Source organism: Trichomonas vaginalis, chromosome VI (assembly GCF_026262505.1).
Source record: "Trichomonas vaginalis G3 chromosome VI, whole genome shotgun sequence".
Classification (NCBI taxonomy): domain Eukaryota; phylum Parabasalia; order Trichomonadida; family Trichomonadidae; genus Trichomonas; species Trichomonas vaginalis.
Window position 1 is genome coordinate 7,379,436 of NC_067208.1, and position 16,342 is coordinate 7,395,777.

A 16,342-nucleotide genomic window follows, 5' to 3' on the forward strand; every position below is an offset into this window, starting at 1 on the left:
AGAATATGAGAGAGGTCCTATAAACCGGAGAAAGTGTCATATAAACATCTGTCAAAAACCGCTTTTTAACTTCACTTAAAATGCCACGTAAGCTACGTAAGAATATACGTAAGAGGAAGAGAGCATTGAAACATCCAATAGTAAGACTGACACCACAACAACAGTTGCAACAACAAATGCTGAATGACCCCACTATGTTGCAACAAATGTCAAGCAATCCTATGCTTTTAAACCGAGTTACTGGTGCACAGAGTGGAGGTTTAAGAGCGGCACTTTTAGCGAAAATGGCAGGCTATGGTGGAGCTGCAGACGGAACAGCTTATAACCCTCAAAGTCAAATGAATTTGAGTTCACTCAAAAATCAAATAGCAGATGTCAAAAAGTCAAACATAGACATACAGAAGCAAATAAGTGAAAACGAAAAGAAACTAGAATATGACAGACACACAAAGAAACTCAATGAGTTAAACGTAGAGAAAAAGAAGAAAGAAGAACAACTGAAAGAACTAAGTACAGAGGAATATGCGAAAAAAGTGTCAGAAAAAGCAGCAGAAGTAGCAAAAATGGAACAAGATGTCATAAATTTGAAAAACCATACTACTCAATATAAAGTACTGAAAGATGAAGAGATAAAACAAAAAGCCCTGAAGACGTATATGGATAGCGATGAGTATAAAAAGAAGTTGAAGCAAATGTAAAGGCAGAAAAACTTTACAGTTGCAAAACCAAACCGTACAGTATGAAAACTTAGCACAAGAAAGTAAAAATAACGACGCAGCCATGCAAAAGGCAATGAAAAGCGCAGAATATATAAAAGCTAACAATGACTGGTTAGATGCCCAAGCCAACGCTAAAGCAGCCCAACTTATAGGGTCAATAAGGACAAAAATACAAGCGGATGAAGACAGTTCAAATGAAGCTTTAACAAATGCTGACTTTAAGAACGCCTTCGAAGCTCTTCATAGTAAGGTGAAACAAGTGAACGACTTCTCATCTGGAAAGAAACTGAAGTCTGAAGGTTTCGACAAAGAGTTAAAAGAAGTAGCACAAAATATGACGAAAATAACAGATGCAGCAACGAGACAGGCAGTTCAAAGTGCTTATGACGCCGTTAGAGCAACTGTTGTGGAAAGTCAAGAAAAAGAGTTACAACAGACCAAAACAGACCTAGTAAATGCTTTCTTAAAAACGAAAAGTCAGGTAGGACATTACGCTGCAGATGGAACATATGTGCCAGCTGGTGGAACTTATATACCAGCTGGTGGAACTTATATACTAGCTAGTGGAACTTATATACCACCAAACCCTCCAAGAGAAGCACCTGCACCAGGACTACCTAAAACATTTACATCGTCACATGGACACAGACACAGGCATGCACCAAAACCAACAGTTCAAAATCCAGCACAACAACAACAACAACCAGCACAACAACAACAACAACAACCAGCACAACAACCAACAGTTCAAAACCCTGCACAACAACCACCTCCACAACCAGCACAGCAACCAACAGTTCAAAACCCTGCACAACAACAACCACAAACAGAGCAAGGACATAAAAGAAGTAGAGAACAAGGAAACCAAGAATTCTTAAAAATGCTTAAGGAAGAGTATGGTTACCCAGATACTCTTGACTTTAGTGACAGATATAAAGAAGCTATTAGAAAGTTCAATGAAGGAAATACTGACCCGAATCTATTTAGCTTTATGGCTCAGCACCAAAAAGGATATAATCTCAAACCTGGAAAATACAAGCTCGCTAAGGGATATGATTTAATAGCATATCATCCAAATGACATGAACGAATTTACTCCGAGATATTTGGTGTCAGAGCTAAATGACAATTCAACTCTCTTCATGAAACGCGTAAAAAATAGAGACGGAACAAAAGAAGAAAGGTTTATGAGTCCGGATGACTTAGATAGGGAAATTGTTGAAAACGGTCTCGGAATATATGAAATGCCAGCAGATGAGGTACAAGAAACTCCACAGGAAGAAGTTCAGATACAACCAGACATGGAAGAAATAGTTCAGCAACAACAGCTAGAAGAGCCTGAAGGAAACGAACAAGTCCCTCCTTTGGAAACTAACTTCACAGAACTAGATGAAGATTTGGAACAGCCGAAAAATCTTGACCCTCAACAAGAGTATGCGGAGAATATGGAATCTTTCCAAGAGTATAAGAAAAATTCGGCTGACATAGTAGAAGAATATCGAAAAATGTTTGCCGACATACAAAAGACTCCAACACCAGATGAAAATATTCAGCATAGAATGGAAGTACTGAAAGAAAATGTACGCAAATACAACAACCCTTTTTACTTACGACCATATAACGTTCAATCTTTGGCTGAACTCGGTGAAAATAAAAGGTTAAATTTCAACAAAACATATAGAAATGAAACATTGTTTAAAGTTCATTCAGAACCTAACCAAGATGGAAACAAACCTACTTTTGTTTCTGCAGACTATGGAACTACAATGAGATGGGGTCATAAAGCTAATCCGGATAGGTGGTTCATAAACTTACAACCACAATTCCAAGAAGTTGTAGACGCAATGGAAGTGAATGGTGAACCAGATATAGCTGGTATTTTCAGCGCGGCTTTAATGCCATTGAAAGATATGAAACATGCAGATATTTTGGACCAGTATGAAATGAACATGGCTGATGGAAATATAACACCTGACGTTCTAAAACATTTATCTCAAAGAACTACACAGAACCATAAAGATGGTATATTTGGTGAAGAGTTTAGAAAGAAAGTTAGGGAGGGAGAAGGAAGAGAACCTATTGTACATGACCTTGCAAACGAAAGTTTGCAAAATGTCATAAAAACTTACTTTGCAGACAATGAACCGAGAAGGGATGAATATTTAAGAAAACTCAAATGGACAGTACCAAATGAAATGTTAGTATTGAAAAACATGTTCCTTGACAAAATAAAACCAACTACAGAAATAAATGACGCAAGACTGAAAGATTGGGTAAAAGCTTTCCCATTCACAAAAGATATTGTTGGTAACATGGAAAGAAAACCAGAATGGCTACAAAAACATATATTTGGAAACAAGCTTATTCCATATGGACAAGCTCTGTTTGAAGAGCTTGAACCGGAAACTCAGGAAAGAGTCATGCAAACAATACGCGAAGACTCAAATACAAACTATGACAAACTCTTTCTAGGATATAGGTTACCTGAGATGGGCGACCAGAGCCCAAAGGCAAAAAGGACATGGGAAATTTACAACATACTAGGTGAACATGAGGCAAAGATGCAACAACTTGAAGCAGAGGGCAAGTTACCAAAAGCGACACCAAAGAAGAAGAGAAGAGTAGAACAAAGTGAAAGTAGTGAAGAAGTAACTTCATCTAGTGAAAGTAGTGGCAATGAAGGAAAAAGAAGAGTTAAAAACTCAGTCAGGAAGAAAGTAAAGCTTGGTCCGAGTGGGTTCTATTATGACACATAAATCCAACTATTCTATATTTTTACCCATATGAAATGTACGCCGCTCAGAATATAACGCCAACAGTTTTGGATGCCATGAATGGAAATGTTTCCGAATGGTATAACGAATGCGACAATGCCATTAGAAGGTCAGAAATAGTTCCTGGAACTTACGAATATACAACTGCTGTTTCTTATGGAAACGTAGGTGAGTTTGGAGAAGGTTCTTCAACAACAGTAGATATTGCTTGCGACAGGTTTCATATTATTTCTATTGACAACTCATTCTTATACGTGGAACAAGACATTGAAATAAAACCTTCTTCCAAGTTGTCTGACAAGAAAGGTTGCAATGGAATTTTCTATGTCGGATACCAATATGCTCCAGAAGTTTTCATGGGATATAAGATATATTCTAACTCTGACTTAGTTCAAACAGTAACATGGGCAAACTATGAATGGTTCGCTTTGAGAAACTCAGTACAACCACAAGCTAGAGAACAAACAGACCAGTATGCAACTATTGAGAAAATAAGAAGACTTGACCTAACGTTCCAGGAGTTTATGTTAACCTTTCTGGACAAACTGCAGCAGCAGTAACCAAAGTAAAACTGAAACTTAGAGTTCCTTTGTCATCTTTCCTCATCTTCAGGTTTTTAAGATACTTGCCAAACTGGGCAGGAAAAATTTCTATCGAACTTACTCCAAGCAAAAATAACTTAGTCATTGCACCAACACAAGACCCATTCACTCTTACAGACGTAAAGGGAGCAAATCAAACGTCATTCGCCGAATTTTGCAAAGACAAAGTTGACTTAGACTTTGGTTTCTCAAACCTCAACACTGAAGTAAACTATTATTTCAATGCTGCTGGAACTGCTTGGGACCCAGTTAAGTTCACATGCGAAAAATTTGAATGCAAGAGAATAGAAAGCAGACTTGCAGTCTATATGTTGGACCCAGATATTTCAAATGCTTTAGCTGCCAAATATATTGCAGTTCCACTTATGTTCCCTATACACCAAATATCTGTCAAAGACTTTGCAGGTGAAGTTGGAAACCAAAGTGCTGACCCAGGTGCAAGAACAGATATTGCTTTAACAACTGCAATGAAACATGCAGATACTATGTTTGTACTGTTCAGACGAACTATAAATGACTATTCTTGTTTCTACAACCCTGGTATTAAATATCATATAAACATAGATGGCAAATATTATCCAAGAGAAGAATATTCTACAGTTGAGGATATGAGGTCATACAACTTGACATTAGATGCTATGAACTTTAACAACAACTTCACAACAACCATTAACCCTGAAATGCAAAGTTCTATTATGCCATATGTGAAAGTATGGACTCATACAGGAGGTCAAAAAACTCAATATACAAATAGAGACCGTTCAAACTTTTGGCTTGGCATTCTATTTGCTGACTCAGAAGACTTTATGGGTGGTATTTCAACTGTTGGTACAGTTCAAATACAATATACTGGTGACAGAGACGGTCCAGATGAATTGAAAGCAAAGAAGTTTACAAAACCAATAGCACTTTTCACGGAAGATGCTCTTTTGAAGATTCGTTCGATGAAACCTGCTGGGGCTCCTCAGATTGGCATAACGACAGCTTCCATCGAGCAGATTTTGGCAGCAGGTCAGTAAGTTGTTCTTGAACTGACTTCTCTCCGTCAAATATTGACAGTACGCCAGTTTTGACATAGTATTGTATTATAAACTTACCTTTAGAAATATCGGTCAGTTTTGTTGTTATATTTTTGTCAACGTCAAGAACTTTCACCATTTCAGTTATACCAACTTTCTTTGCTTTATGAAAATATTTTGGTTCAGCAAATATTGCTATTCTATAACATTTTCCATTGTTTGTATAAAGAACTATTCTGTCAATGTATTTGTATTGTTTGTGTGTGTAAACTTTGTTTTGCTTCAATTCGAAGAGATACTCAAATACGTCCATCTTTTTATTCTAAGTAAAATGTCATTTCCGAAAAATAGAAGCGTAAGTGTTTCAAAAGGTTTAATGGCGGTGGCAGATGTGAAGTTAAATTCACCAACTCAAACAAACAGTCAAAGTGTTGTTGTCAATGTCAAAGAAAGAGATGTTGAAGTGGGGAAACCATACGAAGACGAAGATGGTATAACAATAGTTCCTGTAAAAGAACAACCAACATATCCTGAAGTTAGCAGAGACTTAAGTTCTGTTGCAGATATTCGAAATGACTACCAACAACTTAAAGACAAACTTAAAACTCAGGAGAAGATTTGTCAAGCTTTAGGTATAATGTTAAACTTGGTCGAACACAACCCTGTAAAAGTGAACTCATATGTCATTGCACCTCATGAAGTTTTGAAAGAACTATTGAAACTTTTGACAGAGGCAGACGATATAAACATCAAAGAAATAGAACCCGACATTGCTTGCTGTGGTGTTTCATATAATGTCATTGACAAGATATACGTTATGAAAGGAGGTGAAACGTTGAACTTAAAATATAGTTTCCCAGACGTTATAAAAATATTTGACGACCACAACATTTCATTAAAATTTATTTGCTAAGTAAAAATGGCAGAAGACATAGTGGTTTATACTATTACGACTAAAAACCCTGAGTCATATAATTCTATAACAACAAACTTACAAAGTCCTCAAGGACGATATTGTAAACTGACCTTAAACACGATGACGACTAAAGCCTGTTTTGCTCTTTTGACACCAGAAGACTTTGTTGTTGTGAATGGTAAAAAATACTCCTTTGAAGATACTTACTCAGATATACCACCAACAGGTTTTGTTGACTTATTTAATACTTTAAGTACGGGTGTAACATGTGCTGCAACTAGAGCAGGTTTCATTATGTTTGGATGTCCGACTGAGTTTACTATAAACAATATGAGCTATAATACAAAACTTATATCTGGTTTTTACTACCAACAGTTTCCTATAACAGGAAAAGGTGTCATACAAGGTTTGTCTATTCCATTGACTTTAAGTACACCTATTTTATATATTGTTTCAAACTTAGGTTCAAAGTGCTATTCGAATGTCGACAGAAACTACTATGACCAAAAGATACTCATGCGTATAAACAACACATTCTCTGCTGGTTTGCCTATTGTTCATTCGAATGCAGAGTTTTCAGCTTTAGTAAACTCAAACACTTTAGCAAACATAAACTTAACCTTAGTTGACGCAAACTTTGTTCCTGTAAAACTTTTATGTCCTATGTATTTGTCAATGACGGCAGAAAGTTTCGAATTGGAAGATGCAACTGGTGAAAGTATTGTACTACAAGAACAACTTCAACAACAAATAGCTCAAGAACAACAAATGCAACAAATAGCTCAAGAACAACAAATGCAACAACAAAGTCAAGAATAAAAAAAATATTTTTTTTTATTTTTATAAAAATGTACAGAATAGATGTTTCAGATTTTTATGACTTCCAAGCCTTCAGAAATATGTGTCCATTTAGAGACTATAACAAAGCAGTCGAGAATTTGAAACGTTTAGTCATTTATGTCGACTCTGCCCCAGAATGTTATGTCATGAAAAAATGGGATGTAGTCTTTAACAAACCTAAAGCGACAATAGTTTCAGAACAAGAATGTAAACAGAAACTTAAGAAAATAAAAGTCGTACAAGTTGGCATGAAGATGTTAGATGCTTGGGATATCTTATTGTCAAAGTTAGAAGATTTTTCAGTTCGTGGTATAAAGTTCTATACACCATCTCCAAACTTCTATTCTATCTTCACTGGATATAAATATGAACAAGTAGAATGGAAAGAAAATGTTATAGAAGCTTGGTTAGACCATGTCAAAGAAATTATATGCAATGGAAACGAAAGAGTCTATGAGTATATCTTATGTTGGTTTGCAAACATCTTACAACATCCAAGTGCTAAAAATGAAACTGCTCTCATTGTAATTGGAAAACAAGGAACAGGTAAGAACACTTTCTTTACAGATATCTTATGCAAACTGTTAGAGGGCTATTCGAACCCTAATATGACAAACTTAGAAAACATCTGCGGTAAATTTAACTCCTCAATAGAGAATATGAAACTTATAGTATGTAAAGAACTTCAAAGTATAGATACAACAAAAGTTTTGAACTCAGATGCTTTGAAGAGTCTTATAACAGACAAAGTTGGAGTTGTTGAAAGAAAATATAAAGACCAAAGAGTTTGTGAAAATGTTGCAAACTTCGTCATGGTTTCAAACAATGCCGTTCCGATGAAGTTAGAAAGTTCTGACAGAAGATATGTAGTTGTCAGAACGTCAGATTCTCATATGCAAGATACAGAATATTTTGACGACTTAGCAGAAACTTTGACATCTGACTTTTACAACCATTTGTTCTCATATTTCATGACATTAGATATTTCTAAGTTCAATCCAAGACAAATTCCACATACCGAAGAGAGACAAACATTGTTAGAAGCAAACAAGAGTGTATATGAACTGTTCATAGATGAAACTGACTTTGAGTGTTTAGATGAAAGGTCATTGTACGATTCGTATAAACAATATTGTCAAGAGTATGGTTATATGACAGCGTCTAAACGAACATTCTTGGCAAATGTCAAAAGTCTTTTAGATGTTCAGAATGGTGTATATACAAAGAAAAATTTTTCTGAGTAAATTTTAAAAAAAAAATATTTTTTTATCCGATAGAAAAGATGACGAAATTCATCTCAGTAAACAAGTACATGTCAGGACTTAAAGAAGAACTAGACCCATTCACATATTTGAATGTTTACTTCTACCATTTTGAAAAGTCTTCATTCAGCAAAGTTTGGAACATCGAACCAGTTAAGTTTGCTATTGTGACTAAAAATGGTGCGAAATTTGAAGACTTAGACATAGAAGGTTTGTTAACAGTCAAAGAAAGTTTTGACAGAAGGTTCTCAAACCTTAAAGAAGGCAAAGCATACAAACTTGTTATACCTTATGAACCAAAGAAAGCAGACGACTATGAATATTATGAGTCTAAAGTTGTAGAAGTTCAAGGTAAATTGGGTAAAAAGATTTTAGAGTCTAAGCCAGTGTTTGCTCCTAAAGAGGAAGAGAACATTGACATTGACCCAGAAATGTTCTAAAAATAAAATTTTATTTTTACATGTCAAATTTCTTTTTCTCTGGTTCAGGTTCTTTCTTCTCTTCTTCTACTTTCTTTTCTTTTTTTCTCTCTTCTTCTTCTCTGGTGGAGTTATGTCAAACTTCTCAGAACCATATTTTTGTAAAAGTGCTTTGTCATTTAATAGCTCTTCTATTCTGTTTTCTATTTCATTTTCAAGAACAGCGCATGTGTCTTCTTTGCATTCTAAGAAGTTTTGTTGGACTTCATCTCTCCAAGAGGCGTCATCTCTGTCAACAAGTCTGTCATTGACAAATTTTAAGACTGCTCTGCTTAATGTTTTATGGTTCTTGTCATATTCCCAGAAACAGAACTTTAGAACAAATTCCCCTTTCTTGTTTACACTATGTAAGATTTTATGGTCGACAGATGTTTTGCTGTCGAAAAGCTTGTCTCGAATATAGATAGCGAAATCGCTAGACATTTTCTAAAAGATAAAAATTTTAATTTTTCTAAAAATATGTTAGAAAAAAAGTTTGCTGACATTGACAAGAAATTTGAGAATGTTTTAAACAAGAACAAGAGGAAGTTAGAAAATGCTCAGATAAAACCCATACATGACAAGTTCTTATTTGCTCAGAATGGTATAACAGGTCTAATTGCACCACCTGGGTCGGGTAAGACTTTCACTTATCTTAAAATGGCTGCACAACAACAAGAACTAGATGAGAAGAACCCATTCTATGAGTTAGTAGTCATTTGTAGTACTTCGGGTCAATTTGACCAAACCGTCAATTCGTTCAAAGATATTATAAAGAAGTCTAAGTTAGTATGTATAAAAGATACTGAGTTGTTAGATTGGATAAAGAAGTACCAAAGAAGAGTTTTGAAGTACAATGCTATAAATGAGTATGTCAATTCGAAGTTTAAAAGACCCAAATGAGGAAATGCAGAGAATATTAGAGAAGAAACACTTCAGAAACAAACAGAAAGAGATAGAATACATTTCGAAGAAATTGCAATCTTACGATTGGAAGACTTACCCTCACAGATGTCTTCTTATCTTAGATGATTTCGCCTCTCATCCTTTGTTAAAGAACAGAGAACAAGACATGTGTCGAATTCTTAAGAAGCTCAGACACTTTAACATTTCAGTTGTCATTTGTGTACAGACAGCAAAGAGTTTAAGTAAGGATGTAAAGAGAATACTTACTGATATTATACTTTTCCCCGGATTGTCCGAAGACGATTTCATGGAACTTATGAAAGAGTCCATGGCAGGTAAGTTTGACAGACATGAACTATGGGAGAAGTACAAAGTCATACAAGACCCTCATACTTCTTTCAGAATTCATATCTACGCAAACAAAGTTCAAATTGTTTCAAGACAAGCTTGAAAAATGTAAGTGTTTGAGTCTTAGTCTGTTGTGGTGCTGGGGCTGTCGGTTCTTCTGGCTTTGGAAGACATTCAGGAAGAGGAACGTCAGCCATCCGTTTGTGTCCTGTCGGAAGGAAGAGTTCTTCCAGTTGTCAAGAAATTTTTTTCCTGTCGGAAGGAAAAACTTTTTCTGAAGTTCGACCAAAAAGTTCTCAATTTTCGAAAATTTGAATGGTTTACGGACGAACAACAGGAAATTTTTTTCCAGTTGTCAGGAAATTTTTTTCTTTCCGGAAGGAAGAGTTCTTCCAGTTGTCAGGAAATTTTTTTCCTGTCGGAAGGAAGGACTCGGAATGCCAGAAGGATTTGACAAGACAATTTACCTTATAGAGCTACCTGAGCCATCTGAAGTCAAGCTTGAAAAATAAATGGTTCATCTACTCTGCTTGTTTGAAGTTGTCAAAATACTCTGTTATTTTTTCCTTTAACAATGGCAAATCTTCTTTGAAGGTAAGTATTGTACAACCTTTCATATCATAGTGTGTTTGAGGTAACGTATCTTGAACTATTTGTTTCACATCTTCATTTGGTGTCATTGAAATCGGTAAGTTTTCGCGATAGAACCAATTTCTGTCAGATTTGTAAATCTTAGCAAGGTCGTAAAAGCTTTTGTTGTTTCTTCTGACTAAATGCAACATAACCATATCTCTGTCTTCTTCATTTTCCATCTCTTCAGTATAAATCATATACTTATAGTTCTTTTCCTTTCCTTTTGGTACCGAACGTGGTATTCTTTTCTGTATGTTTTTGTCTTTTGCTTCAATGACTTCATCTTTTGCATGAAGTTTCTTTTCCATATCTTCACGTTCTTGTCTATGAATTTCGTCAAGAAGTTTACAAACATACCATGAATAGCGAGCTGAAGCCCATTGTGCCACATTATTTACAAGAAGTCTATGTACATACCAACCTCTCAAACCATTTGGCAAATTTTTACGATTTTCATAGAGTTTTGGCGACCCCGAAAAAAGTCGGGGTCGCTGTTCTTCACTGTTTTCAGAAAAAAGTATGTCTCGCTGTGCTTCGCTTAAGAGTTCAATGGTGCTTTGGTTTTTGAACCAATCGTCTGTATGTTTGGTATCTGGAGCAAAACATGCTGTCAAAATACTTTGCATTTGGTACATGTCATCTTTGACCGAACGAATGAGACGTAACTGTTTGTTATACTGAACCCACTCGTATTCTTCACTTATGGCTTCATGAACGATAGCAGTTGTTGTGTTCTCTGTTGTTGACATTACTGTCTTTACATACAAAATAAAAAAAATATTTTATAAAAAATTAGCGTTATTTTCTGACTTTCACAAAAGACCAAAAATAAACGCTTTACATGTATTTTTCAGCAACTTCGTCAAATAATTTTATAGCTTTAGCTATCTCATCTACTTCAAACGTTTCTTTACCTTTCGTGGGAGCACCATACATTTTCTCAAACTTTTCAAGTAGTTCTGTTTCTGCAGCTCTCATATCATTTACAAACACAACCTTGACTCTATTGACTGTATTGTCATATCTTTGAGTTATATTATATGTTCTTCCTATCTTATATCTCTTTGTATTGAAGTCCTTCGGTTTCTGAACGATGTAAAGTAAGCCTTCACTGCAACGTTCCGTATCGAATGAACCATATGTTATGAAGTTATATCCAACAACTGGGTCTAACCATAACAAAACTATTGGTATAAGACTTTTGTCGATGAGATATGCTGTAGTTCCATAGAATCTTACCGATATCAAAAGCTCAGGATTTCTTGTCAAAATTTTCTGAGTTGAAGCATTTCTAACCCAGTCCTTTGCTCTCTTTCCAGATAGTGTTAGAATGTCTGACAAAGAATATTTGTTGTATTTCTTTGAGTATCTTACGTTTAAATCACCTATTCTAACCATTTTGGTGTCATTGTCTATCTTTCTAACTGTTTCAAACTCAATGTTTGTCATTTTCTGTTCTTACATACAAAATAAAAAAAAATATTTTATAAAAAACTAACTTTATTTTATTTTGTATAAAAGATATGATTTCAGGGATTTTTTTGACGAAGTGTCAAAGTTCTCTTCGTAAAAAAAAAATACAGTTATATAATGAAATTTGGTTATTTTTCACGATTTTCATAGAGTTTTGGCGACCAGGTTTTTTTACCTACTCGCATTTTTTCACGATTTTCATGAGTTTTTTTTACGATTTTCATAGAGTTTTGGCGACTACGTTTTTTTACCTACTCGCATTTTTTCACGATTTTCATAGAGTTTTTTTACGATTTTCATGAGTTTTAGGCGACTACGTTTTTTTACTTACTCGCATTTTTTCACGATTTTCATAGAGTTTTTTTACGATTTTCATGAGTTTTAGGCGACTACGTTTTTTTACCTGCTCGCAATTTTTTACGATTTTCGTACGGAATCTCTATCCTCAGTTTTTCGAGGGTAGCAAACATATGAGGAAATTCATGAAATTTGGTCATTTTTTTCAGCAAAAATATATTTTAGGTGTCACCAGGTCACTCGGTCACTCGGTCAACTAACATCTTTTTGAAAATAGTGACAACATGACATTTTGACAACAACACAGGAAATAAACTTCTTCGTATATGTTTTTTCACGATTTCAGGGATTTTTTTTACGAAGTGTCAAAGTTCTCTTCGTCAAAAAAATACAGTTATATCATGAAATTTGGTCATTTTTTTACGATTTCAGGGATTTTTTTTACGAAGTGTCAAAGTTCTCTTCGTCAAAAAAATACAGTTATATCATGAAATTTGGTCATTTTTTCAGCAAAAATATATTTTAGGGTAGATGGTTTTTAGGTGTCACCAGGTCCCTCGGTCCCTCGGTCACTCGGTCAACTAACATCTTTTTGAAAATAGTGACAACATGACATTTTGACAACAACACAGGAAATAAACTTCTTCGTATATGTTTTGTCATGATTTCATCGTAAATGTTTTGTCAAGACTTCTTCGTAAATGTTTTGTCAAGACTTCTTCGTACATGTTTTGTCAAGACTTCATCGTCAATGTTTTGTCAAGACTTCTTCGTATATGTTTTGTCAAGACTTCTTCGTATATGTTTTGTCAAGACTTCATCGTATATGTTTTGTCATGATTTCATCGTCAATGTTTTGTCAAGACTTCTTCGTATATGTTTTGTCAAGACTTCTTCGTATATGTTTTGTCAAGACTTCATCGTATATGTTTTGTCAAGACTTCATCGTCAATGTTTTGTCAAGACTTCTTCGTAAATGTTTTGTCAAGACTTCATCGTCAATGTTTTGTCAAGACTTCTTCGTACATGTTTTGTCAAGACTTCATCGTCAATGTTTTGTCAAGACTTCTTCGTATATGTTTTGTCAAGACTTCATCGTATATGTTTTGTCAAGACTTCATCGTACATGTTTTGTCATGATTTCATCGTAATGAGCGTAAATCAGACAAAAATATATTTTAGGTGTCACCAGGTCACTCGGTCAACTAACCTCTTTTTTCACAAGCGTTTTACATGGTAAACATTGTGAATTCGTGAAATTCTAAACAATTTTGTGGCTTCTATTTCTTCTTTTAGTACATCGAATTTTTTAACAATGCCGAAGGTTTCTTTATATTTCTTCTTGACGTCAGATAGAAGGAAATCGTCAGCAGTTGGATAGTTTTTGTTTAGAAATGTCAACATGTCCATTTTATCTTCTGCTGGTTTCTCTGCTTCTTTCTTTAAGTCTGCATAGTCGTTTCGCATACGTTCTATCTCTTTGACGGAGTAGTTATATTTCCTCATTGCTGCTTTACATTTTGAACATTGTGGGTTCATTTTAGCATTGTACATTGAAATTTGTCCTGCTAAAACAACTAAGGCGTAAATGGTTTTCTTTAACTCAAAGGCTGCTGGTTTTATTTGTCCGTTCCATACTTTACCTCTTCTATCTTTATCTCTTATCTGCCATACACATTTTGCAACTAACGAAACAAAGTTGTCGTAGGTCTTAAATTCTTCAGATTTATATATGTCAATGTCCATGACTTTGTGGTTGCAATGAAATCCAAGAAACTCATAGTTAACCTTACGTATGAACTTCTTTATTTCTACTGAGTCAGTTGCTTTGACTTCTATTTCATCGAATTCAGGAATAGTAAGCTTTTGTTGTTGTATTTCAGGAAGTTTAGGTAGATGTTCCACCAGGTCCTGCATTTCATAAAGATATTCTTCATTTTCTTCATCTTTTGCAGTGCAATCTAAATCTCCTTGGAGAAGTTCTTGCTTTATCTTCTGGATTTCTGTTTCGAAAGTATATGAAGAAGGAATGAAGCTTTTCATTTCTACTAACATTGAAGTTGGGTTCATGACTAACGAGTTTGGTGCTGTTGTTGCTAACATGTTCTTACAATAAAAATAAAAAATATTTTTTTAAAAAAAACTAAAATATATTTTTGTCTGATTTACGCTCATTACGATGAAATCATGACAAAACATATACGTTCATGTTTGACAAAACATTTACGATGAAGAAGTTTCGACAAAACATGTACGAAGAAGTTTATTTCCTGTGTTGTTGTCAAAATGTCATGTTGTCACCATTTTCAAAAAGATGTTAGTTGACCGAGTGACCGAGGGACCGAGGGACCTGGTGACACCTAAAATATATTTTTTTCTATCTTAAGGAAATTCATGAAAATTCAACGGTTGAATTTTGTATAAAAAGCAACCCGCTGTTTTCCGGCGGTTGGTATATTCTTCACAAAAATGCTTGTTTTGAGGTCGAGCCACTTTTGGCTCCACCTCTTTTTTCAACCAAAACTCATTTTTCAATACTTTTTCAGCACTTTTCCGTAGTTGTATATGAAAGACAATTCGAGATAAAAGTCATAGTACAATGGTATAATATGCTGCACACCGTTTGTTGTGAACCAAACTTGAAAGTCAGAGAAACTGTTACTAGGTGGTTCGTAGAATTTAGAAGCAAAGTCATAAAAGTCCTTACCAATACAAAGAAAACTGTTGTTGCTTGAACTGAAACTTGCATGACACATGACATTTTGAGGGTCAAACACGTTTCTATAAACTGTCAAATCTGCTGGTGGAAGTATAAATTTAAATGGACCATCTGGTGGTAATGGTTCGTTCTGGTTTAGTAACCGAAGAAATTGTGCCCAAGAACGTTTGTCTACTCCCCAAAATAAAAACTCTGTATCTCTTGGAGGGTTAATTTCAATCTTTTGAAATGAAACGGTGGAGTTCATCTTGTCATATTCTAGTTTCAGATAGTATGTTCCATTTAGTAAAGAGTCGTATTTTTCTTGAAATTCCCAGTAGTATTTGTTCATTTGAGTTTGAAAGTCATTTAGAGTTTTTTCAAGACTTTCGTCTGAACGAATTGTAAAGATTTTCATTTCGTCAAATTTGTCTATGAGACCATCAGAACCTTTATACTGCCCATGAAAATATACTGCGAACATAAACGCGTTAGTTCTATTTGAAAACAAAACTCTTCTAAATCCTATTGCCTTTGCATCTGAAGGACTTTGAAGCCAACGAATTGGATAGTCAAACCTGTATGCTCCGGATGAAATTTCTTCATCTGAAATAGTCCTACCAGCATTTGTAAAGATATAGTCTAACGGTTTTGTATCTGCTACTTTTGTTCTTTGTTTTTCAACCTGAAGCATTTAATATATGTAAAAATATACTGTTTTAAAATGTTTTTATTTCATATTTCTCATCTAACAAACAAGTTTCCCAACGGTCTTCTCCAACAAACTCATCGTACAGTTCAAATAAAATTTAAAAAATGTCACTTTTTTGAAAAACGTTTTTACTTCATGCAATGTTTTATTTCTGTGCCGTCTTCAAGTATGCCCCAGTACTTACGCTTGGAGAGGACATGAACTTCGGAAAATACCTTATCTAGCTTAAAACAGCCCATCTTTTCACCGACCATACCCATTTCAATGAGTTTGTTGTATCCTTCTTCGTTCGTCATGAGTGCGTCAATGTTCTCATAGTAAACCTTCACTTTGGATTTGACTTCGGAGAAGAATTTGTTGTAGTTGTCAAGGACTGCCTTTGCGAACTGAGGGTAAGACCAATGTTCGACAATAGGTTTTAATGTGGTTACTAAGCCACTTTGACCTTGAGTGAATTCGTACTTCAAAACAAAAGGAGAAAACCTTTCAACAAAGTTGTCGACCTTCTCATAATGTTTACTCTTCATCTCTTGAGGTTTCTTAATGGAATATCCCCATGTCGAATTCATAAGCAATTTGAGTGTCATTGCAAGTTTGGGGTTTGAAGCTTTCCTAATATCATACAGTTGTTGTATGACTTTTCCAACTGTATAGTTCCTTCCCGGGAACTCACCATCTTCGTTTGG

The 16,342-nt window shown here is 34.9% G+C and overlaps 11 protein-coding genes and 4 pseudogenes across 15 annotated transcripts, besides 1 other annotated feature; 9 read left to right on the plus strand and 6 right to left on the minus strand.

Annotated features, from left to right (window-relative positions):
- Positions 1-16,342: part of a mobile genetic element that runs on past both edges of the window.
- TVAGG3_0822380 lies at positions 81-796 on the plus strand (annotated as a pseudogene). The gene has a single exon. A coding segment is annotated over exon 1 (716 nt).
- Positions 1,054-2,114, plus strand: TVAGG3_0822390 (kinase-related family; the record flags this gene model as incomplete). The annotated part of the gene is made up of 1 exon (XM_051248088.1): positions 1,054-2,114. A coding segment is annotated over one exon (1,061 nt), but the record flags the coding sequence as incomplete, so codon positions are not given.
- TVAGG3_0822400 (protein of unknown function, DUF4106 family) lies at positions 2,224-2,653 on the plus strand (the record flags this gene model as incomplete). The annotated part of the gene is made up of 1 exon (XM_051248089.1): positions 2,224-2,653. A coding segment is annotated over one exon (430 nt), but the record flags the coding sequence as incomplete, so codon positions are not given.
- On the plus strand, positions 3,849-4,743 carry TVAGG3_0822410 (annotated as a pseudogene). The gene has a single exon. A coding segment is annotated over exon 1 (895 nt).
- Positions 5,490-5,742, plus strand: TVAGG3_0822420 (protein of unknown function, DUF4106 family; the record flags this gene model as incomplete). The annotated part of the gene is made up of 1 exon (XM_051248090.1): positions 5,490-5,742. A coding segment is annotated over one exon (253 nt), but the record flags the coding sequence as incomplete, so codon positions are not given.
- On the minus strand, positions 6,116-6,322 carry TVAGG3_0822430 (annotated as a pseudogene). Its single transcript has one exon. A coding segment is annotated over exon 1 (207 nt).
- On the plus strand, positions 6,693-6,848 carry TVAGG3_0822440 (uncharacterized protein; the record flags this gene model as incomplete). The annotated part of the gene is made up of 1 exon (XM_051248091.1): positions 6,693-6,848. One exon carries the CDS (start codon positions 6,693-6,695, stop codon positions 6,846-6,848), a length of 156 nt encoding a protein of 51 aa, XP_051083566.1.
- Positions 6,878-8,113, plus strand: TVAGG3_0822450 (uncharacterized protein; the record flags this gene model as incomplete). Its single annotated transcript, XM_051248092.1, has 1 exon — positions 6,878-8,113. The coding sequence occupies one exon, from the start codon at positions 6,878-6,880 to the stop codon at positions 8,111-8,113; it is 1,236 nt and encodes a 411-aa protein (XP_051083567.1).
- On the plus strand, positions 8,152-8,571 carry TVAGG3_0822460 (protein of unknown function, DUF4108 family; the record flags this gene model as incomplete). Its single annotated transcript, XM_051248093.1, has 1 exon — positions 8,152-8,571. One exon carries the CDS (start codon positions 8,152-8,154, stop codon positions 8,569-8,571), a length of 420 nt encoding a protein of 139 aa, XP_051083568.1.
- On the minus strand, positions 8,588-8,931 carry TVAGG3_0822470 (annotated as a pseudogene). Its single transcript has one exon. A coding segment is annotated over exon 1 (344 nt).
- TVAGG3_0822480 (protein of unknown function, DUF4106 family) lies at positions 9,497-9,946 on the plus strand (the record flags this gene model as incomplete). The annotated part of the gene is made up of 1 exon (XM_051248094.1): positions 9,497-9,946. One exon carries the CDS (start codon positions 9,497-9,499, stop codon positions 9,944-9,946), a length of 450 nt encoding a protein of 149 aa, XP_051083569.1.
- Positions 10,365-11,225, minus strand: TVAGG3_0822490 (KilA, N-terminal/APSES-type HTH, DNA-binding family; the record flags this gene model as incomplete). Its single annotated transcript, XM_051248095.1, has 1 exon — positions 10,365-11,225. The coding sequence occupies one exon, from the start codon at positions 11,223-11,225 to the stop codon at positions 10,365-10,367; it is 861 nt and encodes a 286-aa protein (XP_051083570.1).
- TVAGG3_0822500 (organellar and viral DNA polymerase type B) lies at positions 13,465-14,349 on the minus strand (the record flags this gene model as incomplete). The annotated part of the gene is made up of 1 exon (XM_051248096.1): positions 13,465-14,349. The coding sequence occupies one exon, from the start codon at positions 14,347-14,349 to the stop codon at positions 13,465-13,467; it is 885 nt and encodes a 294-aa protein (XP_051083571.1).
- Positions 15,074-15,638, minus strand: TVAGG3_0822510 (uncharacterized protein; the record flags this gene model as incomplete). Its single annotated transcript, XM_051248097.1, has 1 exon — positions 15,074-15,638. A coding segment is annotated over one exon (565 nt), but the record flags the coding sequence as incomplete, so codon positions are not given.
- Positions 16,023-16,139, minus strand: TVAGG3_0822520 (uncharacterized protein; the record flags this gene model as incomplete). Its single annotated transcript, XM_051248098.1, has 1 exon — positions 16,023-16,139. A coding segment is annotated over one exon (117 nt), but the record flags the coding sequence as incomplete, so codon positions are not given.